The sequence below is a fragment of the Myxine glutinosa genome, chromosome 13 (assembly GCF_964187855.1).
Source record: "Myxine glutinosa chromosome 13, kmMyxGlut1.1, whole genome shotgun sequence".
Taxonomy (NCBI): Eukaryota; Metazoa; Chordata; class Myxini; order Myxiniformes; family Myxinidae; genus Myxine; species Myxine glutinosa.
This window is the reverse complement of record NC_136273.1, coordinates 43,041,542-43,053,943: the sequence shown is the minus strand read 5'-3', so window position 1 is coordinate 43,053,943 and position 12,402 is coordinate 43,041,542. Positions and strand designations below refer to the sequence as shown.

Here is a 12,402-nt window from a genome sequence, read left to right as displayed (position 1 = left end):
TTACATTTAATAAGAAATAACTGAACTAAGTGAGGCTACATGTTGTGGTGCAACTAACTAAGAGGGGGGGGGGGGTGGGGGGGGGGTACCTTTATTCCCAAAACTGCAACAATATATATATATATATATATACATCACTGTTCATTACTGTCTCATATGCTAACACTATCTTGAACCTCCATCATCATCTCTTGCTAATTGTTCATCTCTGGCTTTGTTGCTGCAACTATAACCGAAGCAGACACATAACTCTGTGCATGGAATGTTATTATTCTGACAACTGCATTTCCCCTTGCAGCCAGATTTGCACCCACACTTCACCAAGTTCATTATTGCATCAGGTGCTGGTGGATTAAAACATCGAACTGGAGTAAAACGGCATGTAGCTTCATCGAAGTTCCAACCGCACTCAGTTGGAGACGGGAGACATGGGTGACTTTCGTCAGCTTTTCTCCAAATCATTGCTATGTAATGAGCTCGCGCAATATGTGATGTTAACGAGCCAGTAGTTGGAAGAAGACCTTCTCCCTCAGCCGCATGGTTTGAGTATAAAAACCAACGAAGCTCATTTACTTTGGTGTACACGTTGTTCCTGTATAGCTTGCAGACAAGTCGTTCCAAGTGGGAGCATATTTCTGGAGATGGATCGTCTTTCCCTAGTGACGCCAATGCTTCCAGGATCTCATCATCACAAGACATGAACACCTTGAAGCTCCAGTCCTTGGTTCTGCCAGCAAATCTGCCGTATGTATCAGACCCTGTAAAAGCGTGGAAACCTAATATTGCTGATGCACGTTTTTGTCCTAACTTTTGGCAAATAGGTTGCACTGCGATATATCTCTTCAGCTTGCCCTTCCCCGTGAGAAAGCTGGTAGCAACTGGTAGGATTGGATACATTTGAACCATCAGTAAGAAGACATCCGTGTCAGGAGAATCAATCACAACCTCTGCATCTTTGTCAAATGTAAGGGCGTGCAGCAAGATTAATGTATCTGCCTCTTCTTGACTGTGGGTGATTAGGGTGTTTGGGACATGTGTATTGCCATTGCTTCCGGTTCCAGAAGTCACAATGAACTTCTTTAATCTGTTGCTAGGACTCTTGCTGTGATCAAGACACTTGGCAGCTAAAAACTCTAAGTTCTGCTTTGGTCTTGATATTTGAGAGGAAATCCTTCAACGAAATATTTTGGATTAACGAGTTATCCTTGACGTGGTAATATGGTGATTTCCCCTTTGTCCGCTTTTTCCTCATTTGTTATTTGAGGGATGTATTGATATATCTATCAAATACCAATCTAACTTCATCATAATTCCCTACCATGTTGCTGAGATTGTCAATAAATGATTGTGCAAAGTCATGGCATGTTTTCATGTTAGCAGTTTTGGATATGATTACTTTACATCTTGAACTTGTGGTTTCGTTTCCAGCCTCTACTGCCATATCTTCTGATCCTACACCTGTGACTTGTGTTGTCTGAGATGGTAAATCCATCATTTGGTTTTCAGAAACATCGGTCGTGGCTGCTTGACTTGGTGGATCTTGTACCACATGTTGTTCATTTTCAGCTAGTTGCTCAAGATGATGAAGGATTGTAGCCTTGTCGTACGCTAACAAGAGTGATCCGTCCGATGCAAATAGTGATCGTGGAACTATGCCAAATTCATAAGTTCCGATACATTCCTTGAGATCAAGATCTGGCCGGCTTCTTGAGATGACGATGAACCTCTACAAAAGTCCTCGTTCTTCTTTGATTTTAACCAGCTTGTCTCCCTCTCTTACTTGTATTGTTGCATTTGCACTTTTGAATGTTCTGAGCTTCCTTCTCTTCATGTTGTCCCAGACAGAAAGGTTGCCCTCTGTTAAACATTCTGTGACAAAACTCTCAAACATCTGCTGCCCAATCTCATCACGATCTATTATATCTTTGGACACTTTCTCATTCATAACTTCTCTGGTAAGAAGGTGTTTACAAAATGACACACTAACCACTTCCTGACGTTTACACCTCCCTGAACCCTTCGTTCAAATAAGAAACTTAATTAATTTGAGATAATTTAAATGTTGTGTCAGATCTGCAATCAAGGCCTGGAGAGGGTTAATACTCTATTTTTTCCCTCTACTGCCACTCTGAAAAATAAAAATAAAAATAAAAATGGGTATTGTGAATTGCATGGGCTCCAGACACCATTCTCAACATTCAAGACATTATTCAAAATAATATTATTAAAGAAAACAATTCTAAAATTGTGCTACCTTTTATAGTGGTTGCCATCTTGGTTTTGGTGGCCATCTTGGATTTGGAAAAAATGCCACCCTACTTTTTTTAGACCTCTATAATAGCCGGCGAAGCCTGTGTTGTGAATGAACGTGTACTTATTATGTTGAAAAGCCAGATGTTGCTGGATCCTTTGAGAATTTTGATGCTTTGACGCATGAAATCACTCCATGGAGGCCGCCATCTTGCGGATGCGGAAGTGCCGTATGCATAAACAATTGCGAAAAAGTTCAATAGGAGTTTGTTTCACCCGTCTTTTTTTGATTCACAATCTTATGTTGAAAAGCCAGATGTTGCTGGATCCTTTGAGAATTTCGATGCTTTGACGCACCAAATCACACCATGGAGGCCGCCATCTTGCAGATGCGGAAGTATGCATAAACAATTGCGAAAAAGTTAAATAGGAGTTTGTTTCACCCGTCTTTTTTGATTCACAATCTTATGTTGAAAAGCCAGATGTTGCTGGATCCTTTGAGAATTTCGATGCTTTGACGCACCAAATCACACCATGGAGGCCGCCATCTTGCGGATGCGGAAGTGCCGTATGCATAAACAATTGCGAAAAAGTTCAATAGGAGTTTGTTTCACCCGTCTTTTTTTGATTCACAATCTTATGTTGAAAAGCCAGATATTGCTGGATCCTTTGAGAATTTCGATGCTTTGACGCACCAAATCACACCATGGAGGCCGCCATCTTGCGGATGCGGAAGTGTGCATAAACAATTGCGAAAAAGTTCAATAGGAGTTTGTTTCATCAGTCTTTTTTTGATTCACAATCTTATGTTGAAAAGCCAGATTTTGCAGGATCCTTTGAGAATTTCGAAGCTTTGACGCACCAAATCGCTCCATGGAGGCCGCCATCTTGCGGATGCAGAAGTATGCATAAAAAATTGCGAAAAAGTTCAATTGGAGTTTGTTTCACCCGTCTTTTTTTGATTCACAATCTTATGTTGAAAAGCCAGATTTTGCAGGATCCTTTGAGAATTTCGAAGCTTTGACGCACCAAATCGCTCCATGGAGGCCGCCATCTTGCGGATGCGAAAGTATGCATAAAAAATTGCGAAAAAGTTCAATAGGCGCCCGCGGAACTACATAACTTCCGGTTAGTGCACTCGTCGCGACTCTGGGGCATTTTCGAAATTTTTCGCTTCTTTAGTGGTAGACCTAAAAAGCCGAATTAGGCTTCAATCCCATGCTCCCATGCTCAGTAGGTTTGCCTGATTTATGATGTTGTCCTGCACCTACCGGTATAAGCGGTTTACATAAAGAAAGAAAGCTCGGTTTGATTAACGACAGTCACACATTGCCGTTGAAACGGCGCTTTCGTCTGATCTGTCGGCACTGATCTTACTGCAAGCTAACTTCTTCTGGTGGAGGAAGCCGCATTGCCTGGAGATAACCAACCCTGACAGCGACTTAAGTTAGAAGACCACACACATACTGTGAAAACGTATATCAAGCCCAGTTAAAATTTCTTAAAATAGGCCCTAAGCTAGCACATCGTATAGTTACTTCCTTAAGCTTCTTGTGACATTTAGTGCATGTAGGTATTGGGGAGGACTGTCTGCTCTTCTCTTTTACCAAGTCTTACCAGGTAGGGCAAAGGGGGGCATTACGCTCCAGGGGGAATGAGGCTCCACTACATTGTAAATGCATTATATTTATCTTCAAGATTTACAATGTAGTGGAGCCTAATGCCCCCTGGAGCTTAATGCCCCCCTTTGCCCTACAGTACCTACTACACCTACCTACTACCAACTACCTAACCTACTTATGCCATAGTGATGGGTAAAATAGTGGCAAGAGGCTTTGGCTTCGCCGGCTCATTGCAGCTTTGCAGTCGGGTACTAGTACCTTAATACAGAATCAAGTGATAATTTGCTTTTAACAAACAATATACACGAAAGTTATTTTAATGACATAACAGCCTACACTTCTATTTATAATGCCCCAGAATGAAAATGTACAGATGCGCAAGAAATATGGAGAAGGAAACAGATGGAAAAAGAGTGTAACTCCGCACTTTCATCATACTGCATAACCTGGTGTTTGAAAATCCCAGCTTGCCATATTTTATAAACTAATTAATTCACTGACTACACAAAGTAAGTTAAATCAAAACCCGAATATCCCTCGCCCACACCTACACACACACACGCACACACACACACACCGACACACACACCTACACACACACACACACACACACACACACACACACACACACCTACACACACCTACACACACACACCTACACACACACCTACACACACACACACACACGCACACACACACACACGATTACTGTCAATAGGCTCAGCTCACAACAGCCGAAACTGTTACCTGTGAGCAACAATGGTTGTCTGCCACCGAATTTACATGTCACAAACAAAGGATCGCAGTGGTGGCTCCAAAGGGCCATATGTCTTCAAACCACGCTGGGAATTTTGAATATGATCATGGTATCGGCCCAGGTTCTCTAGTCTTGTGAAGACTTTGAGGCTATTAACATACACAGTACAGACTGAGCATTTGGCCAATGGTCTTATTTTAATCTGCCGAATATATTAAGCCGGTAGACTGCTATGGTTTGTGCTGGTACTGGCTGCGACTCAAAGACTAGAAAGGTGTGTGACATTGTAATAACCGGAGGGATCGAATGTAAATGCCAATGAGAAGGTTGCGGAGGTGGCTGGTGCGGAGAGCAAGATGAAGAATTACAACTTGTACTTTTATTTGTTTTCCACCCTTCGTAACAAATTCCCACATCCCATGCTACGAATTGTTATCTCATGCAAAAAAAAGCACAGACTGCGACATTATTCTCGTCCTTATGCATCGGCATTTATATTGAGATTTATAAATCGCAGTTTATCCAACAATGCGAAACACCGAAGCTCATAATGAATTTGCTGTTGAATTTCTATGCTAGTTTTAAACATTGCTGAAAAATTGCATTCTTCCGAGCCCGTTTCCACTTAATGTCTGTTTTCGGAATAACGCACATATTTTCATCAATCCAATTTTAAATCCGATTTCCATAATATTATTTGCCAGTGGATGTTATGAAACCTGAAATATGGGGAATTCATTTAGTTTTTATGAATTCACACATATTGCAATGGCAAATTAAAATCCATCCTCCAGGAATCTGTATACCAGAAAGTAATTCCTCATCATCCTCCTCAAAACACATTAAAGTCAGCTTATGACTCATTCGATGAAATAACATTCAGATGGCTCTGTCTCAAACCAATATTTAACCACTTGCGTCAAGAACAAAACATGATTGTTTATAATAACTCAAATGATAACTCATTAATACGATAAGAAAAACTGATCGGTAACTGATGCCTTCGAGCAAATATGATCTATTGAACGTGCACTAAATTGCATCTGATGTCAATACCAATATGGTTGTGACAATGTGATTTTACCTTTTTATTTGTCTCCTTGCAGGGCAGTTTTGGACCCCAAGGATTCCATGGAGCTGTTGGCCCCCCTGGATTGCCGGTAAGATATGCGATTACAAAGCGTTTTGTTGACGCGTTTTCTCAAATCAGGTTGGTTAAAATTGCCGCACACTCGGACCGCAGGAGATGCCGTTTGGATGCTCTTGTGAGACTTGCTGTAACTCCTTCGGTCATGTGATGGGTCGAAGGCAGAGTGAAGCCTCATGTAATAGCAAAGCATTAGAATTGAGCTCGTTTTGGAGATGGACCACAAACCTCGACAGATGCTTGCCTGTGGATGTCGTGCAGCTTGCAGGCTGAGTTATTGCACAGAGGCCAGTGGGAAAGCGATAAGGAGGGTGTCCCCCAAAGATAAACTTATGGATGAAACTAAGCGAGTCATCTTGGCTACAGTGGCACAAGAGATTTTTTTAAACAAAATCAGTAATAAACACGAGCTTTGGATGGTATAGTGAATTTTTTTTTCATGTTAAACAGATTATGTTACTTAAATGAAAAGGGAATAATAGCAATCAGGACAAAGATTGCAGTTTATTATATTTCAGAGCAGAATTAAATGTGATTGACTTGTCAGGCTGTCTTTGCTTTGAAAGCAAATTGATTTTTTTTTACATTTTCACAGGATTCAGACACTTGAATGCCTGACAGGTTGTTACACAGGTAGTACACTTACCTTTGAGTTGCTTAGCCTCGTTTCGATTCTCCAGCTAACTAAACTGTCGAAATGGTGTTTCGCATGCAGTGTTGCATCACAACGTGTGCCGTCCTTTGGATGGGCGTTAAGCCGGGTGTCCCTTCTGCTAACAGTAGTTGGTGGGTGTAAAATATCCCACGCAATGTACGCAAATATCCCAATAGCCCATCCCAAAATATCCCAAATATATCGATATCCCCAAATATCCCATGTCTATGACTAGGAATAGGTGAGATATCGCCAGCATCCTGAATGAATGATCGTTTTAAGGCCATTTTCCCCGCTAGAGCGGGGGTTAGCCTTGCGGGCCCCATGACAATCATGGTTCCCTGTTTGAGGCAATGTTTTTATGGCCGGATGCCCTTCCTGACGCCAACCCTTGGTCACGCTCTTACGATGCGCAGGGATACGGTGTACCTATTCTAAGCCGGGGTACACACCGTGATCATTCATCCCAGCAAGCTGGTACTCAATTTGCCGACCTCGGAAGGATGACGGGCTGAGTAAACCCCCCTGGCGTTAATTCAGCGATCGACCGGGATTCGAACCCCGGATCCGTAGGATCCCAAGCCGGCACCCTAACCGCTAAGCCAACGCCAGGCTCAACATCCTGAACAATTTACAAATTTCTTCCCAAACCACCATCTGTCCAACCACAGGCCTGGAAAGTCTTCGGCCAAAATGATTGACAACACGATCCCACAAGAAGGAGGGAATACTTGTAGCCCTTAAATAAGAAGACGTGTATGTCATCGTAGTCGTAATAGCAGTACAAGTAGTATTTTCAGACATTTTAATTTGCAACCCTACATGCATATTGATGTTACAATGTGTACAGTTCGTGAATGTTATAAATATAAAATGAAGATGTTATAAAAATATATAATATATATATAAAATATAAATGAAGATGTTATAAATCTACCGACTCCTCTCCGGCCTTGCACCCCCAGCTCTCTCTGTGCTCTGTCCCCCAAATATTCCTACAGGTCGCACAAGATCTGCCAGCAACCCTCTGATGGTTAAACTGCCGAAATCTCGGCTCTCTGCTCACCTTCACTCTTTCATTCCTCTTTTCTCCCGCCTCTGGAACAAACTCCCTCACTCCCTTCAATCCCACTCCTCCCTCCAGGTCTTTAAAACAGCTGTTCACCACCATCTCTTATCTTCCCCCATCCAAAACCTTGATCTTTTCTACCCCCGCTAATTCACCCCAGATCCACCTTGTTTGAAATTCCAACTTCTTTCCTGGAAGTCCTGGCAGTGTCCATATGTTTTATACCTCTCCCACCGCCCCCTTCCCACGCCCCCCCCCCCCCCCCCAAAGCCCTCGCCCTCTCTCAGATCTCTCGATGTCTCCATGTCTCTCGGTCCCTGCTCTCAAATGTTGTGTTTGTGTCCTTCCCCCTCTCTCCCCATCTTGTCTACCGCTCCCTATGTTATATGTTTTTTGTGTCGGTTTGTCTTTCTGTGTGATTAATGTTCGCTCTTTCACGAGCCTCGACCTTGTATACAAAAAAAAAAAAAAAAAAAAAAAAAAAAAATACCTTGTGACATTGCTGTCTCTCTCTCTTCCTACTTCTGCCACCACTCCTCAGTCCTCAATCCCATTTTATGTCTTCCTCCATGTTCATGCATTTATACCTTCAAAATGGCTAAAGCATGCGAATGGTAATATCAGCACAAACCTTTACCAAACACTTAATCAAATCTATTTTTTTTTCATCAGTGCAGTCAAGCCAAACCGAATTCCGAATTCACCATTTGTTGTTTCCAAAAGAAACGATAAAAACAATACAATGAGTCAGAAAAGAACCCTTCCTTTTTTGCATAGATGAAGGGTTAACACTCGGACATGAGCTTCTTGCTTCCCATGGTGGTTCCTCGATCAGCATTTTGTTAATTTCATCCATTGTTCCACCTTGTATGAGGAAGATTGACACTCGCCTTCACCAGCAAGAATAGTTCTTCATTCCTTATGAATGTGAAGACATGCTGATATTTATTCTTGATTGAATGGTTGTACGACAGGCAAATGGGCAAAGTGAACTTGGGAAGTCCAAAAAAATGTGTTCATTAAATATGACAAAGAATACTGTGAAATGAGAAAGTAAGTACTGACAGAAAATAAAGTGAAACTGAGTTACATATAAATAAATAAAAACAACATATACTGTTTTAAGTTATCTCATAAGTTGGGGTTGGGCTTTCAGTTCCTGCAAGACTTTACAGTGAAAACGTCATCGTGAAGATGGTCGTGTGGATGTGAAGATGGTCGTGTGGATGTGAAGATGGTCGTGTGGATGTGAAGATGGTCGTGTGGATGTGAAGATGGTCGTGTGGATGTGAAGATGGTCCTGTGGATGTGAAGTTGGTCGTGTGGATGTGAAGATGGTCGTGTGGATGTGAAGATGGTCCTGTGGATGTGAAGTTGGTCGTGTGGATGTGAAGATGGTCATGTAGATGTGAAGATGGTCCTGTGGATGTGAAGATGGTCGTGTGGATGTGAAGATAGTCCTGTCGATGTGAAGATGGTCGTGTGGATGTGAAAATAGTCCTGTAGATGTGAAGATGGTCGTGTGGATGTGAAGATGGTCATGTAGATGTGAAGATGGTCCTGTGGATGTGAAGATGGTCGTGTGGATGTGAAGATGGTCGTGTGGATGTCAAGATGGTCATGTAGATGTGAAGATGGTCCTGTGGATGTGAAGATGGTCGTGTGGATGTGAAGATAGTCCTGTCGATGTGAAGATGGTCGTGTGGATGTGAAAATAGTCCTGTGGATGTGAAGATGGTCGTGTGGATGTGAAGATGGTCGTGTGGATGTGAAGATAGTCGTGTCGATGTGAAGATGGTCGTGTGGATGTGAAGATAGTCCTGTGGATGTGAAGATGGTCGTGTCGATGTGAAGATTGTCATGTCGCTGTGAAGATGGTCGTGTCGATGTGAAGATGGTCGTGTGGATGTGAAGATAGTCCTGTGGATGTGAAGATGGTCGTGTCGATGTGAAGATGGTCGTGTGGATGTGAAGATAGTCCTGTGGATGTGAAGATTGTCGTGTGGATGTGAAGATGGTCATGTCGATGTGAAGATGGTCGTGTCGATGTGAAGATGGTCATGTCGATGTGAAGATTGTCGTGTGGATGTGAAGATGGTCATGTCGATGTGAAGATGGTCGTGTGGATGTGAAGATGGTCATGTCGATGTGAAGATGGTCGTGTCGATGTGAAGATAGTCCTGTGGATGTGAAGATTGTCGTGTGGATGTGACGATAGTCCTGTGGATGTGAAGATGGTCGTGTGGATGTGAAGATAGTCCTGTCGATGTGAAGATGGTCGTGTTGATGTGAAGATAGTCCTGTGGATGTGATGATTGTCATGTGGATGTGAGGTTGGTCGTGTGGATGTGAGGTTGGACGTGTAGCTGCATAAAGGCCACTCGATAATGGTATAAATGAAGTGACAATATTTCATATGGTAAATTACATCAAAATTAGAGTAGACCACTAAAGATTGGATAAATATATTTGAGATCTCATTTAATCACAATGTTTACTGCTTGGTTCAGTAATATAATTTATTCACCGCATGTTGTAGAACACATGACACAGCAGGTTGTTACACCTTGACATGTCCCAGATTGGTATTGGTAGCGTCATGGTTTTGGCTTGTTTTGTAGAAGAGTAAATTGTTCATTTGTCCGGAATTAATGAAACATTGTGCAAAAAGAAATATTACAACATTTTACAAAGGGTTGGCTTGTTTATGTTCCTAATTAGTTATCTGGTTCACAATCTGCAGAGAACCCAGGTTCAAATCCCAAATACCATGTTTGTTTACATTGTCCAATCATGTCTTTGTAATTCATGTAAAAGTACACCGATCTTGATTAATGTCTTTCCCTGCATGTGATATATTTGCAAGGTCCTCCCAATATGATCCAAATATCAGTGTAAATAATAAATATATGATGAATAAATAAAAGCACCTCAGAGGTTGGAGAGAGGAGAGGAAGTATAAAAGCACTTTTGCAACTGAGAAGGTGGAGAGGTTTTTGGTTTAACCCTCGACTCTGATTTTGCAACTGGACCGGTCGGCATCAGCTCAAGCGTCATGAAAACCTACTCTGCTGCTCTTGCACATCTGCTTTCTGCTCTTTTCAACCCATAATTTGCCATTCCATCTCAACGATCTCTCTCCCCGACTATCTGGAAAATCCTCTTTATTTATTTGATGACTCCTCCACCTCTGCCATGACATTCCTTCAAATAAACAGTCATCATGGCTCGTCCACTCTTCTGACCTTCATCTAATCACAAGCTAGTCAAACACGAAGAATATGTCTTTCGATCCTGACATGTCTCACACGCTCACTCTCTCTCCAAAAGGACCATCTGGAAAACCATTCTATCTACTTTCTTAACAATCCTCTTAAAGAAGTTACGTCACTCAAACGTTTGGGTCTCACTGTCAGCCATGATCTTTCTTGAGCAAACCACATTTCAAAGTTGGCCTCCAAAGCCAGCCGGGGACTGGGCATCCTCCGTCGTGCAAAGTACTTCCTTGCCGCACCTGAACTCCTATCCACCTACCAGGCCTTCATCCACTGATTAATGGATTTCTGCTCCACCCCTCTGGGCTAACACCCTCGCCTCGTACTTTCCTTGGCTTGATGAGATTGAAACCAAGACCTTCAAGATTATAGGAATCTCCCACGATGAAGCTTCGGCTATGGGCCTATCACTTTGACATCGCAAACAGGTCGCAGTGGGCTCTCTGTCTTCTACCCCTACTTTCTGGTGTTGTACCATACCCTCTACCTCTTTCCTTGCTTTGTCCCTCCCTCCACCTCCCTCGCCCCCACCCCCCAGTTTTCTGCAGGGAGCATGGGGTCCACCAGCAACCGACTTTTGTGGAAATTCCCAAAATCCATGATCACTGCTCACCTCCACTCTTTAATTCCTTGTTTTTCCCACCTGGAGAATCAACTTCCACATTCTCTTCAGTCTCATTCTTCCCTCCAGGTCTTCAAGACGGCTGTTCACCAACATCTCAGATCATCCAAAACCATGATCTTTTCTAGCCCCGTTAACCCTCCCCAAGCCCACCTCTTTCCCAGTTTCCATATTTCTTCTTCCAGAGAATTTGTGGCTGTATCCATATTTTCCACCCTCAGTGTCCTCTTCTAATCTTCATTCTTTCCCACATCCCTTATTTCATTCGGATTGTTTTCCTCCTCTCTTCCTGATTTTCCTTTTGTTCTGCTACATCCTGTTCCATCCTATGTTCTATCTCCTCCACGAGCCTCGACATTGTAGACAAATAAGGAGTGCAGTGCCTTATGGGTACAACCCACTGTGAAGGATTCATTCTCTCAAAGAAGAATGACCTTTTTTTTTTCTTTTTTTTTGTATACTGAATCGAGGTTCGTGAAAGAGCTAACATTTATTTCACAAACAAATCAACCAGACAATCAAAATATACAAAAAGAGGGAGCGGAAGACAAGATGGGGAGAGAAGGGGAAGCACACAACCACAACATTTGAGAGCAGGGAGAAGTGTGGGAGGGAGAGGGCTTGGGGGGAGGAGGCGTGGGGAGGGGGGGGGGGGGGGGGTGAGAGGTATAAAACACAAGAGGACCGAAATTAGTGGGGGTACAAAAGATCAAGGTTTTGGATGGGGGAGGATAAGAGATGGTGGTGAACAGCTGTTTTAAAGACCTGGAGGGTGGAGTGGAATTGAAGAGAGTGAGGGAGTTTGTTCCAGAGGTGGGAGAAAAGAGGAATGAAGGAGTGAAGGTGAGCAGAAAGTCTTGATTTTGGCAGTTTAACCATAAGAGGGTTGCAGGCAGATCTTGTGCGACCTGTAGGAATATTTGGGGGACAGAGCCCAGAGAGAGCTGGGGGGGCAAGGCCAGAGAGGAGTCGGTAGAAGACGGAAAGACCACCAACCTGCCTGTG

At 42.8% G+C, this 12,402-nt stretch overlaps 1 protein-coding gene across 1 annotated transcript in view; it reads left to right on the top strand.

Annotated features, from left to right (window-relative positions):
* The window catches only part of COL5A1 (collagen type V alpha 1 chain), a 505,662-nt gene that overhangs the window by 422,564 nt on the left and 70,696 nt on the right, over nt 1-12,402 (top strand). Inside the window, exon 60 of the mRNA XM_068102230.2 lies at nt 5,736-5,789. Within this exon, the coding sequence (XP_067958331.1) occupies nt 5,736-5,789 (54 nt within the window). The remainder of the gene's footprint in view (nt 1-5,735; nt 5,790-12,402) is intronic.